Raw genomic sequence first — 18,640 nt, forward strand, 5'->3', positions numbered from 1 at the left:
TCCATGACGTCCTCTTCGGGTCTTTACGCCGTGGCTCCGGCGCAGGCGTACTTTGTCTGCCCTGTTCAGGGCAGAGCCAAGTACTGCAATGCGCAGGCGCCGGGCCTCTCTGACCTTTCCGGCGCCTGCGCACTGCAGTACTTTGCTCTGCCCTCAACAGGGCAAAGTACGCCTGCGCCGGAGTCGCGGCGTAAAGACCCGAAGAGGACGTCATGGAATGAAGATGGGAGGCGCTGGAGCGGACCGGAGACACCCATCCAACCTGACCGCACCGGGACCGCCCCTGGGTGAGTATAATCTAACGTCTTTTTCTCCTCTTTCAGGTTACATCGGGGGCTTATCTACAGCATTACAGAAAGCTGTAGATAAGCCTCTGATGCTGGTGGGCTTAGCTCATCTTCGATTTTGGGGGTGACAGGTTCCCTTTAAGACAAATTAAATGAAGATAATGATAACAAAGAATTTGTGTTTGCTATCATTTTCAGGAAGAAACTGAGTATTATCTGACAGAATTGCAGGGGTGTCAATACTTTTGGCCACAACTGTAACTGATATCTGGAGAGTGGTGATATCACTGCTGTATAATATAACTGATATCTGGAGAACGGGGATGTCACTGCTGTTTAATATAACTGATATCTGGGGTAGCGGTGATGTCACTGCTGTATAATATAAGTGATATCTGGGGAGTGGTGATGTATATGCTGTATAATATCAGATATCTGGGGAGCGGTGAAGTCACTGCTGTATATTATAACTATTATCTGGAGAGTAGTGATGTCACTGCTGTATATTATAACTGATATTTGTTGAGCTGTGATGTCACTGCTGTATAATATCAGATATCTGGGGAGCAATGATGTCACTGCTGTATAATTTAACTGATATCTGGAGGTGATGTCACTGCTGTATAATATAACCGATATCTGGAGAGCGGTGATGTGCCTGCTGTATAATATCAGATATCCGCGGAGCGGTGATGTCACTGCTGTATAATATAACTGTTACCTGGAGAGTGATGTCACTGCTGTAGATTATAACTGATATATGTTGAGCTGTGATGTCACTGGTGTATAATATCAGATATCTGGGGAGCGGTGATGTCACTGCTGCATAATATAACTGATATCCGGGGAGCGGTGATGTCATTGCTGTATATTATAACAGATATCTGGGGAGCGGTGATGTCACTGCTGTATAATATAAGTGATATCTGGGGAGTGGTGATGTATATGCTGTATAATATAACTATTATCTGGAGAGTAGTGATGTCACTGCTGTATATTATAACTGATATTTGTTGAGCTGTGATGTCACTGCTGTATAATATCAGATATCTGGGGAGCTGAGATGTCACTGCTGTATAACTGATCTGGAGAGTGGTGATGTCACTGCTGTATAATATTACTGATATCTGGGGAGCAGTGATGTCACTGCTGTATAATATAAGATATCTGGGGAGCGGTGATGTCACTGCTGTATTATAGAACTGATTTCTGGAAAGCGGTGATGTCACTGCGGTATAATATAAAAGATATCTGGGGAGTGGTGATGTCACTGCTGTATAATATAACAGATATCTGGAGAACGTTGATGTCACTGCTGTATAATATAACAGATATCTGGGGAGCGCTGATGCCACTGCTGTATTATATAACTGATATCTGGGGAGTGGTGATGTCACTGCTGTACAATATATTTCATATCTGGAGAGCGGTGATGTCACTGCTGCATACTATAACTGATATCTGGAAAGCGGTGATGTCACTGCTGTATTATATAACTGATATCTGGGGAGTGGTGATGTCACTGCTGTACAATATAACTCATATCTGGAGAGCGGTGATGTCACTGCTGTATTATATAACTGATATCTGGGGAGTGGTGATGTCACTGCTGTACAATATAACTCATATCTGGAGAGCGGTGATGTCACTGCTGTATAATATAACTGATATCTGGAAAGCGGTGATGTCACTGCTGTATAATATAACTGATATCTGGGGAGCGGTGATGTCACTGCTGTATTATATAACTGATATCTGGGGAGTGGTGATGTCACTGCTGTACAATATAACTCATATCTGGAGAGCGGTGATGTCACTGCTGTATTATATAACTGATATCTGGGGAGTGGTGATGTCACTGCTGTACAATATAACTCATATCTGGAGAGCGGTGATGTCACTGCTGTATAATATAACCGATATCTGGAAAGCGATGACGTCACTGCTGTATAATATAACTGATATCTGGAAAGCGGTGACGTCACTGCTGTATAATATAACTGATATCTGGAGAGCGGTGATGTCACTGCTGTATAATATAACTGATATCTGGAGAGCGGTGATGTCACTGCTGTATTATATAACTGATATCTGGGGAGCGGTGATGTCACTGCTGTATAATATAACTGATATCTGGGGAGCGGTGATGTCACTGCTGTATAATATAACTGATATCTGGAGAGCGGTGATGTCACTTCTGTATAATATAACTGATATCTGGAGAGCGGTGATGTCACTGCTGTATTATATAACTGATATCTGGGGAGCGGTGATGTCACTGCTGTATAATATAACTCATATCTGGAGAGCGGTGATGTCACTGCTGTATAATATAACTGATACCTGGGGGAGCGGTGATGTCACTGCTGTATAATATAACTGATATCTGGAGAGCGGTGATGTCACTGCTGTATAATATAACCGATATCTGGAAAGCGATGACGTCACTGCTGTATAATATAACTGATATCTGGAAAGCGGTGACGTCACTGCTGTATAATATAACTGATATCTGGAGAGCGGTGATGTCACTGCTGTATAATATAACTGATATCTGGGGAGCGGTGATGTCACTGCTGTATAATATAACTGATATCTGGGGAGCGGTGAGGTCACTGCTGTATAATATAACTGATACCTGGGGGAGCGGTGATGTCACTGCTGTATAATATAACTGATATCTGGAGAGCGGTGATGTCACTGCTGTATAATATAACCGATATCTGGAAAGCGATGACGTCACTGCTGTATAATATAACTGATATCTGGAAAGCGGTGACGTCACTGCTGTATAATATAACTGATATCTGGAGAGCGGTGATGTCACTGCTGTATAATATAACTGATATCTGGGGAGCGGTGATGTCACTGCTGTATAATATAACTGATATCTGGAGAGCGGTGATGTCACTGCTGTATTATATAACTGATATCTGGAGAGCGGTGATGTCACTGCTGTATAATATAACTGATATCTGGAGAGCGGTGATGTCACTGCTGTATAATATAACTGATATCTGGAGAGCGGTGATGTCACTGCTGTATAATATAACTGATATCTGGGGAGCGGTGATGTCACTGCTGTATAATATAACTGATATCTGGAAAGCGGTGATGTCACTGCTGTATAATATAACTGATATCTGGGGAGCGGTCATGTCACTGCTGTATAATATAACTGATATCTGGGGAGCGGTGATGTCACTGCTGTATAACTGATATCTGGGGAGCGGTGATGTCACTGCTGTATAATATAACTGATATCTGGGGAGCGGTCATGTTACTGCTGTATAATATAACTGATATCAGGAGAGTGGTGATGTCACGGCTGTATAATTGCTTCTGGTTACCATGGACACGGTGTAATAGGTCTCCACTCGCCATTATGGATCCGGGACAGCAGTGCTCTCCGCTGGATCGTTATATAATGCTTTATTGCTGTCGTGCAGCGCTGCTCGCTCGGTGGTGACGAGTTCTTGCCAGGGGGAAGGTGAGACCAGGACGTGGCCTATACACAAATACAATTTTATTCTGGAGATTGCTTTGGTATAATTCATTGCAATTTGGAAAATAATATGAAAAACCCCATATACAAGGAGGGGAGGAATGCTGCCAGCCTGACTTTGGTATTGGGCTATAAATGTGCATGCAGTGAAGGAGGGTGGCTGTACGTGTGAATGATGGTGCATGTCCTGCACTCCATCCAGCATTGCTGGGCCAGCTGTCGTCACCCACCAGTCTGTTCGGACCCGCAGAGAGGACAGGATCACGGTCACGGTGCAGGTTCGGTTTCATGATGTGGCATCACTCGAGGCTGTGATGGTATGATGTGCAGCTGTGTTCGACTAGATCCTTGGATCGCCTCTTCTTTTCCTTATCCTGTCTATCTCTAGGGGTTCCACCAACGAGCGAGGCCACAGTCACCATTCAGGGAGATCTGGACGGTAGGTCTGAAGCATTGTTTGTCATCTCCTTAAGGCAAAAGGTGGGTGGAGGGTCTAAAGATGGGGCATACCTCAGGTCCTGAGGGGCGCAGGAGGTTATGAAATCAGCAGCACAAATAAGGAGGTGCAGGGTCTGTGAGGACATCCAGCCTCCAGTTTCTAGGTCATTATTGCCACAGGCCTAAAAGCCCAGGTCACATCCACAGATAGGACAGGCGGAGAGACAGAGGAACGTTAATGTAGGACCACCCTCCCCGAAAGGATAAGCCCATAAATAAAAAAAAAAAAGGCACAGATCAGTAGAGGTGAGTGCTTGCCCCACGCCATCATGTGCTTACAAGAGTCCTTGTCATGTCTGTGGACAGGTGGCTGGTGGCAGCACAGACCCCCGGCCGTGGATTTGTGCAGAGTGACCCTACAAATTCCCTGATAGAAGAGAAAGAGTATGCCCACTGCAGCAGAAGTAGAGGACGCTGCGAGGTGGAGGTAGGAGGATTGCTCTACTCAGGCAGTCTGTGTCATGGTCTCCGTTCCACCGGCTGCTGGAGGCAGAGCTCGCTGCCCGCAGATATGATGGGTAAGTGATTGTCCATGTGGTAGCTGATGAGATGACTCACACTCTCAAAGCGGTGGTCCTTAGTCCGGACCTGGCAGACAGAGACACAAGGGTTAAGAGATGTAGAAAACATTATGGGGTGGGAGGGTGGTGAGCGTACCATCCGCCTCTCTTCGCACTCACCACTCCTTCCGGATCCACCAGCAGCAGGTGCTTGGGCTGTCCGTTCTGCAGGCCTGTAAGGACATACTGACCCGGTGTGGTGGTGCTCTCTCGCACCAGGAAGTCACCATTGACCTTCAGCTGACGCTCAGCGTCTTTTCGGGTCATGTTTCCATGATACCACAGCTCCCGTTTCAGCTGTTCTTCCATAGTAACAAAAGACACACTTGGTGGTATTGTGTCTTCAAATGGCTCTGTACGAGACAGGCAAAGAGGAAGGCTGGCGTGAGAGGCTGCGCTGCAGCAAGGATCAGGCTCCTCACAGAAACCATCATGCAATACAAGACTCACTCATATCAAAGATATCTCTCTGGCCATTCGTGGCACCACGTGCGCACTGACGAGATTTGTCAAGATTCTGCACATTTACATAGGAAGGGTCATCAAAAATGTCAGGCCGATTCCCAAGCTTGGCACCGGGCACTGGGAACCAGTCTTTACCTGGAAGGAAGCAAAATCAGTGAAGCAGACAGCTGGCCAGGGCAGCAGGACTCTTTCTTCACACCCCCTTGTGAGGCAGTAATGGGAATCATATACGAGGGTCGTTATGTGTCCCCAGAATGTTTATGGAAACATACTGAATGCACTGGAGAGTGTTGTAATCACAGCCACAGCTGTGGATACAAAGCAAAATAAAAGTACAGTAGGTACAGAAAGTATTCAGACCCCTTTAAATTTGTAAGTTTGTTTCATTGCAGCGGTTTGGTAAATTCAAAAAAGTTCATTTTTTTCTCATTAATGTACACTCTGCACCCCATCTTGACTGAAAAAACAGAAATGTAGTAATTTTTGCAAATGCATTAAAAAAGAAAAACTGAAATATCACATAGTCATAAGTATTCAGACCAGTTACTCAGTATGGAGTAGAAGCACCTTTTGAGCTAGCACAGCCATGAGTCTTCTTGGGAATGATGCAACAATTTTTTTACACTTGATTTGGGGATCCTCTGCCATTCTTCCTTGCAGATCCTCTCCAGTTCTGTCAGGTTGGATGGTGAATGTTGATAGACCGCCATTTTCAGGTCTCTCCAGAGGTGCTCAAATTGGGTTTAGGTCAGGGCTCTGGCTGGGCCAGTCAAGAATGATCACAGAGTTGTTCTAAAGCCACTCCTTTGTTATTTTAGCTGTGTGCTTAGGGTCATTGCCTTGTTGGAAGGTGAACCTTCTGCCAAGTGTGAGGTCCAGAGCACTCTGGAAGAGGTTTTCATCCAGGATATCTTTATACTTGGCCGTGTTCATGTTTCCTTCAATGACAACCAGTCATCCTGTCCCTGCAGCTGAAAAACACCCCCATAGCATGATGCTTCCACCACCATGTTTCACTGTTGGGATTGTATTGGGCAGGTGATGAGCAGTGCCTGGTTTTCTCCACACATACAGCTTAGAATTATCACCAAAAAGGTCTATGTTAGTCTCATCAGACCAGTGAATCTTATTTCTCATAGTCTGTGAGTCCTTAATGTATTTTTTTTTTAGCAAACTCTATACAGGCTTTGATATGTCTTGCACTGAGGAGACACTTCCGTCGGGCCACTCTGCCATAAAGGCCCGACTGGTGGAGGGCTGCAGTGATAGTTGACTTTGTGGAACTTTGTCCCATCTCCTTACTGCACCTTTGGAGCTCAGCCACAGTGATCTTGGGGTTCTTCTTTACCTCTCTCACCAAGGCTCCTCTCCCACAATTGCTCAGTTTGGCTGGACAGCCAGGTCTAGGAAGACTTCTGGTGGTCCCAAACTTCTTCCATTTATGGATTATTGAGGCCACTGTGCTCTTAGGAATCTTGAGTACTGCAGAAATTCTTTTGTAACCCTGGACAGATCTGTGCCTTTCCACAATTCTGTCTCTGAGCTCCTTGGCCAGTTCCTTTGACCTCATGATTCTCATTTGGTCTGACATACACTGTGGTGTCTTATATAGACAGGTGTGTGCTTTTACAAATCATGTCCTATCAGTTTAATTAAACACAGCTGAACTCCAATGAAGGAGTAGAATCATCTCAAGGAAGATCACAAGGAAATGGACAGCATGTGACTTAAATATGAGTGTCTGAGCACAGAGTCTGAATACTTAGGACCATGTGATATTTTTCTTTTTTATTAAATTTGCAAAAATTTCTACATTTGTTTTTTTTTTATTCAGTCAAGATGGGGTGCAGAGTGTACATTAATGTGAAAAAATGAACTTTTTGAACTTACTAAATGGCTGCAATGAAACAGAGTGAAAAATTTAAAGGGGTCTGAATACTTTCCACACCCGCTTTAAGTGCGGACTGCGTCTGTAGTGAAATATGTATAGGTATGTGTCAAGGATCCCCACCGTGCTCCACCAATTGTCACGGATCCCACTCTGTGCTGCTACCAGTTTGTCACGTACCCACTCTCAGCACGTGACTTGGGGTTGCACCTGCAAGGGTTAATCTATCTCCCCTCTCTCAGGCCAGCATTCAACCTCTGTCCTATGCTGTAATGGGAGCATAAATCACATGCCAACCCAGGCCACACACCCGCTCATACATGCTGCCACCACTCACCGAACACACAGGCGATGAGTCCCGGAAATATTACTAATACTGTCTACCACTTTTAAAAGGTCAAACACTTTAAGGCTATGGATTCTTTAGAAGATACAAGGTTCAACTGTTAAAGTTTTATGCGTTAATACAAAAGCTACGGAGCTTACAGTAAAAAAGAATGTAAAAATATGGTAATAAAAAGACATACAGGTATGCAAAACAGTATAAAATAAACAGTAGAAAACTTACAGAAATCGCTAACTTGTAGTCTGCTTCTGCTCCCAGAGGGGGGGGGGGGGGTAGTGGTGAATGTGGGCTGGATCACATCAGCTAGGCTGACCCTCAATCTGTGAACAATTTTGAATGTATACAAGCCAAATTTATAGAGTGACCCGGGAGGTCAGATTTCTAGACCAGCCCCTCAAGTTGATATTCTAATTGCTTGTTTTTGATTATGAATACATTTTCTCAGATTCTTTGAGTAAAGCTTCCCACAGATAGATAGTGTCAGGCTGTAATTGACATCTATCTTCCGAAGAGCTGAAGGTGTGAAGCGCTTCCTCTCCTTCCTGGTCCTAGCTAGGCTCCTGGCAAGATTGGAGCCAGAAGTCTGCTGCCTCAGTATAATAATAATAAATAATAATCTTTATTTTTATACAGCGCTAACAAATTCTGCAGCCCTTTACAGACATTATCATCGCTGTCCCCAATGGGGCTCACAATCTAAAATCCCTATCAGTATGTCTTTGGATACATATTAACACCTGGGTGAGACCTGCAGCCTTCAGGACAGATGTTAAATTATTACTAGTCACACAATAAACCTATACATAGTTCACTATGCAGTACAGACCAAAAGTTTGGACACACCATCTCATTTAAAGATTTTTCTGTATTTTCAGGACTATGAAAATTGTAAATTCACACTGAAGGCATCAAAACTATGAATTAACACGTGGAATTATATACTTAACAAAAAAGTGTGAAACAACTGAAAATATGTCTTATATTCTAGGTTCTTCAAAGTAGACACCTTTTGCTTTGATGACTGCTTTGCACACTCTTGGCATTCTCTTGATGAGCTTCAAGGAGTGGTCACCGGAAATGGTCTTACAACAATCTTGAAGGAGTTCCCAGAGATGCTTAGCACTTGTCGGCCCTTTTGCCTTCACTCTGCAGTCCAGCTCACCCCAAACCATCTCGATTGGGTTCAGGTCTGGTGACTGTGGAGGCCAGGTCATCTGGCGTAGCACCCCATCACTCTCCTTCTTGGTCAAATGTGTTTGGGGTCATTGTCCTGTTGAAAAATAAATGATGGTCCAACTAAACACAAACCGGATGGAATAGCATGCCGCTGCAAGATGCTGTGGTAGCCATGCTGGTTCAATATGCCTTCAATTTTGAATAAATACCCAACAGTGTCACCAGCAAAGCACCCCCACATCATCACACCTCCTCCTCCATGCTTCACGGTGGGAACCAGGCATGTAGAGTCCATCCGTTCACCTTTTCTGCGTCGCACAAAGACACGGTAGTTGGAACCAAATTTTGACTCATCAGACCAAAGCACAGATTTCCACTGGTCTAATGTCCATTCCTTGTGTTCTTTAGCCCAAACGAGTCTCTTCTGCTTGTTGCCTGTCCTTAGCAGTGGTTTCCTAGCAGCTATTTTACCATGATGGCCTGCTGCACAAAGTCTCCTCTTAACAGTTGTTGTAGAGATGTGTCTGCTGCTAGAACTCTGAGTGGTATTGACCTGGTCTCTAATCTGAGCTGCTGTTAACCTGCGATTTCTGAGGCTGGTGACTCGGATAAACTTTTCCTCAGAAGTAGAGGTGACTCTTGGTCTTCCTTTCCTGGGGCGGTCCTCATGTGAGCCAGTTTCTTTGTAGTGGTTGATGGTTTTTGCCACTGCACTTGGGGACACTTGCAAAGTTTTCCCAATTTTTCGGACTGACTGACCTTCATTTATTAAAGTAATGATGGCCACTCGTTTTTCTTTACTTAGAATTTGTGTTATGGCAAGAAAAAAGCAGCTAACAGTCTATTCAGTAGGACTATCCGCTGTGTATCCACCAGACTTCTGCTCAGCACAACTGATGGTCCCAACCCCATTTATAAGGCATGAAATCCCACTTATTAAACCTGACAGGGCACACCTGTGAAGTGAAAACAATTTCCGGTGACTACCTCTTGAAGCTCATCAAGAGAATGCCAAGAGTGTGCAAAGCAGTCATCAAAGCAAAAGGTGGCTACTTTGAAGAACCTAGAATATAAGACATAATTTCAGTTGTTTCACACTTTTTTGTTAATCATATAATTCCACATGTGTTAATTCATAGTTTTGATGCCTTCAGTGTGAATGTACAATTTTCATAGTCAGGAAAATACAGAAAAATCTTTAAATGAGAAGGTGTGTCCAAACTTTTGGTCTGTACTGTATTTATACATATTTCACTACAGTATGAATGTATGACTAGCAGTAATTTAACATTTGTCCTGAGACTTCAGGTCTCACAGGGGTCACAGCATATGTTATCCTGAGAAGGTAAGTCTCCTGTCTCCAATCTCACCAGGGGGCCTTGCTAAGAACCAAGAAGGGGAAACGTTTCACACCTTCTGGCTCTTTTGAAGAGAGATGGCAATTACAGCCTGACACTATCTATGTATGAGAAACGTTACACAAAGAGTTTCAAAGAAAATAATATATTCATTGGTGGAGTGGCCATGGTCCAGTCACAAACCAGCAATTATGATATTAACATGAGAGGCTGGTTTAGTAATTTGACCTCCAGGTTGACTCTATAAATTAGGCCTAGACACAAAGAAAGCTGTTCACATGTGGGGTCAGCCTGGAAAGCTGAAGTGATCCATTCCATATTTCTCCCTCCCCCAGGGACAGAAAATCCGAATGCAAAGTTCGATATTTATGTAAGTTTATCCCTTTATTTTATCACTGTTTTTGCATATTTGTATGTCACTTTTTATTCTCATATTTTTATACCCTTTTTATTGTAAGCACGGTACCTTTTCTATTAAAGCTTAAAACTTTAATAAGTCTGAACCTTGTATGCGCTAAAGAATCCATAGCCTTAAAGTGTGTGATCCTTATGATTGGCAGACAGTAGTAGTAATATTTCCGGGACTCATTGCCCGTGTGTTCGGTGAATGGTGGCAACGTGTATGAGCGGGGTGTGTGGCCTGTGTCGGTGTGTGATTTATGCTCCCATACAGCATAGGACAGAGGTTGAATGCTGGACTGAGTGAGAGGAGAGTAACCCTTGCAGGCACAAGTCACGTGCTGAGAAGCGGGTACGTGACAAATTGGCGGCAGAGCGGTGGGATAGAATAATTTCTATTAGAGCATTAGTGCATAGTTTAAGCAATTACTCCCTGTACTAATGAAGTGGTATCCTTGCGAGGAGTGCATCAGTTCTACAAGGTTCAACTCAGTGCTTACTTAGAAATACTTGCAAACAGTTTGTCTTCCCCGTTTTTCTTTTCTATCTTTTATTTGGCAAAGGCTTTTCATCGATATGGCAGCTCAGTACAAGAAGCAGAGCAAAGAGGCTCTGACCGACCTCTGTAAATAGAGAGTTATAGAGACGGCCAACAAAGCCAAGGAACTGCTGATATGCACCTTGGTCGAGCAGGACATAGAGCAAAGTACTGAAGCATCTGGCCAAGGAGAAAGTCCACTGCAGAGAGACCTAGCAATGCCAGCTCTTGCACCGGCGATACCGTCTGGAAGTGCCAGTAATGGCCTTACAACAGCTGGGAACAAGTGATCCCAATCTGCGCATGCAGCTTATTCTACAGTACCGAGAGGCTGCAGAACGCCGGGAGAAGTGAGCTTTCAAGCTTCAGATCGCTCAAATAGAGAGGGGTAACAGTCCTCAGCTAACTATCTCCAAGGACATAAATCTAAGGAGACCACGTCTGGTTAACTTCCCTGTGATGGAGAAGGATACGGATTTAGATACTTTCCTTCGGGGGTTTGAAAAATCCTGCAGGCAATACTATCTACCCCATGAGCAGTGGGCGCAGTATCTAACCCCAGGGTTGAGAGGCAAAGCCCTGGAAGTTTTTGCTGACCTCCCACTAGACCTAGATGGGAACTATGAGGCCATAAAAGAGGCCCTGATCAGGAAATACAACCTAACCTCAGAAGTGTATCGGAGAAAGTTCTGGAACCTACAACGTGGATCAACTGACAGCTATGCGGATTTCATGAGCACCTTGAGGACCATGTTCCACCAATGACTCAGGGGACTTTCTGTTAACAGCTTTGAAGACTTAATGGATCTTATAGTCAAGGATCAATTTCTTTACATGTGCCCCACGGATGTACGACAATTTGTATGTGATCGGGAGCCACAAACTGCGGATCAGGCTGAAAAGATTGCTGACTGCTATGTGACTAACAGGATGCCTGAGGTGCGGAAGCCATCGGGATTCAGCTGGAAGGGAGGTAAGCCAAACGGGGACCCTTCTCCATCTGCCGGCCAATCACCAATGCTGTCCAAGCCCACCTCCTATGGGGTCCCGGAGACTAGACATTCTTTAGGTGTTAATCAGAAGATACACGACCTGCACCCCAAGATATCCAAGGGCGGTGCAGAAACAGTCACAATAGGTGCCAGAAAATAGCAAAAATCATATAAGAACAAAACACCATAGAGAAGTAATATAATTAACAAAGGTTTATTGAAAACAGTAACACATAGATAATTACAAGAAATAAATAAAATAGGGATTTGACAAAATGGAACCAAGAGTAGATGGCACCACAGAAAGACAGGACCCAATCAGGTTTGACATAAAGTGCTAACAGTATGCTCTGAGACTCCCAAGCAGTCATGCATAATCACAGACGGTGAAGGTGTATATGGAGGGCTGTATACCACCCCAAAACCAAAGAGCAAACAAAAACCAGTGAGGTCAAAAGGTAGTAAATTGTATTACCTGAATGGGTGCTGAAATTCTGCGGTGCCACCTTCCCCTGGGAAGGTGGCACCGCAGAATTTCAGCACCCATTCAGGTAATACAATTTACTACCTTTTGACCTCACTGGTTTTTGTTTGCTCTTTGGTTTTGGGGTGGTATACAGCCCTCCATATACACCTTCACCGTCTGTGATTATGCATGACTGCTTGGGAGTCTCAGAGCATACTGTTAGCACTTTATGTCAAACATGATTGGGTCCTGTCTTTCTGTGGTGCCATCTACTCTTGGTTCCATTTTGTCAAATCCCTATTTTATTTATTTCTTGTAATTATCTATGTGTTACTGTTTTCAATAAACCTTTGTTAATTATATTACTTCTCTATGGTGTTTTGTTCTTATATGATTTTTATTCTTTAGGTGTTGTACGCCAGTGCTTCTCCTGCAACAAAGTGGGACAAGTTAGCGCTGTCTGCCCTGATAGGGAGAAACGCCCAGCCACAAAGCTGTCTGTGTCCCCACCTTTTGTCCTCTTTTTGGCCGGCTCTGATGCAAGGACTAATGAGAACTCTCAATCTGTCACTGTTGGCAATAAAGTCACCATTGGACTCCGAGACACTGGGGCAGAGGTGACTCTGGTGCGTCCAGCAATGGTACACCTTGACAATATCATACCAGGAAAGACTAGGTCTATAACCGGGATTGGAGGGGCCAGCCCTGCCGTTCCCAAGGCCTGTGTACCTGGACTGGCGAGCAGGGAAATGGGAGTATCAGAGGCTATTCCCACCAATGTGTTGCTAGGCATAGGCTTCGGGAGGATGGTGTCCTACTACATTCCTCCCTTGCAAGTACAGTGCTGTGCAAATTAGTTGGGACAAAGCATTTTTAAAGTTAAATCGTAAGTTGGTTACCAGTCAGTGATTCAAACCAGTTTTAATATATAATAAATCTCATATCTGCTAAAGGAGGACATATCTCTTACTAAAATTAGTATGTAACAGTGCATTATAACATTTTATTATCAAATATTCAAAAATATGTGGTTTTTTGCTTTGTCCCAATTAATTTGCACAGCACTGTAAATGCTACAGAGAAGGTGGAAGCAAGAGACCCACCTGAGATCCCATGCAAGGAGGGAAATTGTACCAATGCACAGGAATGTACATACTGTATGTGGCAACTGTGACCCGGAGTCAGGCTGCCTCTCAGATTCAACACCAGAGATTAGAGGATGAGTCTCAGATAGAACTGCCACATCAGGAGGACCATACTGTGGCCCCGGAGCCTCCTCACTTGGCAGACCCAACAAGGTCCCAGATAACCGACACTGAAGACTCAGCTTCAGACCAGGGCCTGGCAGTCACACAAGGCCAGGGGCTGCAGACTGACAGTCAGCGCTTCCAGGAGGCCCTGCAGACAGATGTCAGTATGGAGAAGCTCAGATGTCTTGCAGACCAACCCCCTCCTGCTTCTGACAAAGAGAGAGTATACTGGGACCAGGTCAGACTGTATAAAGAGACTCTCCCTATGGATACAGAACCTTGGGACCGTGAAAAGCAGCTGGTCATTCCTTATCTATTTAGGGAACAATTATTGAGAATTGCTCATGAAATTCCTCTGGCCGGACACTTCGGAATACAAAGACTAAAGCTCGCGTGACACATAACTTCTATTAGCCCAAGATGGGGACAGATATTGCCAATTACTGTCGATCATCTGTACTTTGTCAGAGAGTTGGAAAGTCCGGGAATATACAGAAAGCTCCATTGATACCACTGCCTGTGATCGATGAGCCTTTCCAGCAAGTGGCTGTGGATATCATAGGGCCACTTGCAATCCCTAGCAGCTCTGGCAAAAAGTACATCCTCACAGTGGTGGACTACGCTTCACGATACCCAGGAGCTGTGGTACTGTCCTCCATCCGAGCAGACAAAGTGGCGGATGCTTTACTGACTGTTTTCTCTCGTGTGGGTTTCCCCAAAGAAATGTTAACCGATCAGGGGACCTAATTCATGTCCAGTCTGTTACTAGATGTGGGGGCTGGGACTCAGTACATGGAGTCCCTGGAGTCAGCAGAGTTTAACTCTGAACTATCCCACAGTCAGAGGTCTGAGCTGATGGGGGTGCTCAGCGAGTTCACCGAAGTCTTCACAGGGAAGCCTGGGAGGAAGCACTTAGCAACTCACCATGTGGACACTGGTACTAATCCCCCAGTATGGCAGTCTGCATACCGGGTGTCAGAAGAGGTGAAGGCACACATGAAGGAACAGGTAGAGGAGATGCTAAACCTCAAGGTAGTACAAAAATCCCAGAGTGCCTGAGCTTCGCCTGTGGTTCTTGTCCCGGAAAAGGACCGTACGACCCGGTTCTGTGTAGACTACAGGAAATTAAATCTACTGACTACATGTGAGGTCTTTCTCATGCCGAGGATAGAGGAACTGTTAGAAGAACTAGCTAAAGCATCGTACCTCACCATTATGGACCTACGTAGGGGATATTGGCAGATACCCCCGACCAAACAAGCTCAGGAGAGGTCTGCCTTTATAACACCATTCAGCTGTTTGAGTTTGTGGTGATGCCATTTGGTATAAAGAATGCCCTGCCACCTACCAGAGGTTGGTCAATCACTTATTGGAAGGATTTGATGGTTTTGCCATTGTTTATCTCGATGATATAGCCATTTTTAGTAATTTTTGAGAGAAACACCTTGTGCATCTTTCTCAGGTGTTGCAGAGTCTTAAAACTGCAGCTCTTACTGTTAAGCCGGGGAAGTGTCAGGTAGCCATGCGGGAAATACAATATCTCGCACACCGGGTGGGGGGGGGGGCACTGCTAAAACCTGACATGAGCTTTTATTTTTGGAGGGATCTGAAGGAAGGTAGTGGGACGGATCTCTCCCTCCAGTTTGGGTCTTACAAGTAACCCATGTCAATGATTCCTATTTAATCTTGCTGGTAAAGGTTGGGGGTGGTTTCATGTGCAGCAGAGCTGGAGGTCCTATGTATGCCTGCATGTGTGAGACTGAACACAGACCAGAGCCAGAGATTAGAGCTAAGGCATTACTGCACCCACGAGTTACACGGCGGTGCAGTCGCCCACAGTAACCGATTATATACGAACGGCTGGAATCCGGATGATGTAGGTTTGGAAGTTTAATTTGTAAAGTTTAGAAAATAAAGATTTTGTTTTTGAACTTACCTGGGTCCCTGCCTTGCTACTGTACTGGGGTGAAAGCCACTCCTCTACATATGGTGGAGATCGCAGGCAGTATGAATTAAGGCATACCCTCAAAGAAAAGGGCACATCTGTGATTAAACCTGCATTGCTACAACTCAGGCCCGCCGACAAGATGGAGGAGCTCCTGAAGCAGTTGGTCCTCTCCACTATGCTACATCAGCTGGAGCCTACTCCCCATAAAAGAGTGATAGAGCAGGTTGCGAGCATGAACGACCGGATCGCGGCGGCGATATCTATAGTAAAGGAACATGTGGATGCCCAAGCCGCGCAGAGCTCAACGTACAATAGAAAGGCCACAGTCAGGTCCTTTAAAAAGGGGAACGGGTGTTGGTTTTGATGCCCACTGGAGAAAGTAAGTTCATGGCCAAGTGGCAAAGGCCATATGAAGTCCGAGAAAAGGTTGGGGAGGTGAATTACAGGGTAGATCAGCCTGGGAAGAGGAAACCTGAGCAACTATATCATGTAAAATCTGTTAAAGGTGTGGAAAGACCGAGCATGTATGGTCCCTCTGACAAAGGCACAGGAAGAGGCCGGGAACGAGGTCAAGATGAGCAACGCTCTCTAAAACAGCAGCAAAGGGAGACACGAAAATTAGTGCAACAGAATATGGACGTATTCTCGGAACTGCCTGGCCGTATATCTGTAATCCAACATGAACTTGTCACCAAGCCTCAAATAAGGGTACGAATGAAACCATACTGTGTGCCGGAAGCCCAGAAACGAGCCATGGCGGAGAAGGTGACATGCTCCAGCTAGAAGTCATAGAGGAGTCCAGGAGTGAGTAGTCAGCTCCATTACACTGATTCCAAAGCTGGACAGATCGTTACAGTTTTAAAATGATTTCCGGAAAATGAGCTTCATCCAATGCCCGGGGAGGATGAGCTGATTGAGAGACTGGGGCAGGCTAGTACTTCCCCACACCTGAACCGACCAAGAGTTCCTGGCAGGTGCCTCTGACATAGTCGGCAAAACAAAAGACCGCCTTGATAACACCGGAGGGTCTCCATCACTATGTCGTCTTGCCTTTTGGGTTCCACAGTGCCCCGGCCAGGTTTCAGAGGATAATGGACATAGTTTTAGAGCTCCATCAGAAGTATGCGTCAGCATATCTGGATGATATCATCATCTATAGTAATGACTGGCAGACCCACTTGTCCCAGGCACAAGCAGGAGTGGACTCGATCAGAGTCGCAACAGGTCTCAAGGATGTCAATTACCTTGGGTACGTGATTGCCATGGAATTATCAAACCCCAAATAAAATAGAGGCCATTCAAAATTGGCGCCGGCTTCTTACTATGACACAGATAAGAGCATTCCTTGTCATCATCTGATATTACCGATTATTTATACCTAATTTTGCCGGGATATCGGCACCTTTGACCGATCCCTTAAAAGGAAGAAAATCGGTCATGGTTTAGCGGAACCCTCAGGCGGAAGATGCGTTCCAGTCCATAAAGTTGGCGGTTATGCGAACAGCCTCTCCTCCCCAGCCCCAATTTTACAGTGGTATCATACAAATGGCTGCCTCGGAGATGGGCTTAAAAGTGGTTCTGTTACAGGAGGTGCAGGAAGAGGAACATCCAGTCACCTACTTGAGTACAAAACTTTCCCCAGCAGAGAAAAACTATAGCGTAGTGGAAAAGGAGTGCTTGGCCATTTAGTGGGTCTTGTATTCCCTACGCTATTACTTGCTGGGGAAGCAGTTATGCTTGGTAATGGAGCATTCACCCCTGGTCTGAATGAGAAATGCTTGCGTCACCAGATGGTTTTTGTTGTTCAAAAACTTTAGTTGCTCGGTGGAACATTAAGCTGAGAAGAATGCATATGCCCCGTCATGGGCACCCTGGATGGCAACAGATGTTCAACCCCTCAAGTTTGAACAGTGGGGGAGCGTATGTGAGGGATGGGAGTCATATACTAAGGTCGTTACGTGTCTCCCAAAATGTGCATAGAAACTACTGAACCCGCTGGGGAGCGTTGTAATTACAGCCACAGCTGTGGTTACAACGTAAAATATATGTTTCCACTGGGTCAAACTATGTGACCAAGTTATATTCAGGAAAACCAGACATGGGCTATAGGAAGGTAAAGGGACGGATCTCTCCCTCCACTCCAGGTCTTGCAAGTTGCCCATATCCATGATTCCCATTTAATCCTGCAGGTAAGGGTTGGGTGTGTCAGTGTTGGTTTCATGTGCTGGAGGTTCTGCATGGGATTGAACACAGACCAGAGAGTAAGGTAAAGCTGTTACCGCACACAGAACTGCTACCATGGTGCAGGTGCTCACGGCAACGGACTATATATGAACGTTTCCGGCTGTGATCTGGATGATGAAGGTTTGGAACTTTAAATTGTAAAGTTAAGAAAATACTTTGTTTTTCAACTTATCTGGGTCACTGCCTTGATGTCTTATAACCTAGGCCACCAGGAAGGTGCCCAGTAACGTCTGTAAGACCCTTAGGGGTAGGGTGGGTGCATATCGTGGATGTAGCAAGTTACACAGACTCATTCCACAGGCTCAGGTATATATTGTAGGTGGCATGTTGTATAATGTAGTTGTATAATGGCAGCCGCGCGCACATCGCCAGAGCGCCGTTGGATCCCAGGGGGTGAGTATGTAACTGTTTTTTATTTTAATTCTTTTTTTTTTTTTTTTTTTTAACAGGGATATGGTGCCCACATTGCTAAATACTGCGTGGGCTGCGTTATATACGGTACATCATGGCTGCTATATACTACGTGGGCAGTACTATATACTACATGGCTGCTATATACTAAGTGGACAGTACTATATACAGTACTACATGGCTGCTATATACTACGTGGGCAGTACTATATACTACATGGCTGCTATATACTACGTGGGCAGTACTATATACTACATGGCTGCTATATACTACGTGGGCAGTACTATATACTACATGGCTGCTATATAC

General features: G+C 45.0%; 1 protein-coding gene across 8 annotated transcripts in view; it reads right to left on the reverse strand.

The window, feature by feature from the left end:
- Positions 1 to 3,798: 3,798 nt before the first annotated feature.
- SHC1 (SHC adaptor protein 1) overlaps positions 3,799 to 18,640 on the reverse strand; it is a 43,751-nt gene continuing 28,909 nt past the window's right edge. For 5 of the 8 annotated variants that reach the window (XM_077255732.1, XM_077255752.1, XM_077255746.1 and 2 more), the window contains 3 exons: positions 5,301 to 5,450; positions 4,971 to 5,203; positions 3,799 to 4,878 (listed from right to left, as the gene is read on the reverse strand). In XM_077255732.1, the coding sequence (XP_077111847.1) occupies positions 4,750 to 4,878; positions 4,971 to 5,203; positions 5,301 to 5,450 (512 nt within the window). In that variant the 3' untranslated portion in view covers positions 3,799 to 4,749. The remainder of the gene's footprint in view (positions 4,879 to 4,970; positions 5,204 to 5,300; positions 5,451 to 18,640) is intronic. The other 3 variants (XM_077255755.1, XM_077255764.1, XM_077255723.1) reach the window with 2 other exon arrangements.

This window comes from Ranitomeya variabilis, chromosome 1 (genome assembly GCF_051348905.1).
Source record: "Ranitomeya variabilis isolate aRanVar5 chromosome 1, aRanVar5.hap1, whole genome shotgun sequence".
Taxonomy (NCBI): Eukaryota; Metazoa; Chordata; class Amphibia; order Anura; family Dendrobatidae; genus Ranitomeya; species Ranitomeya variabilis.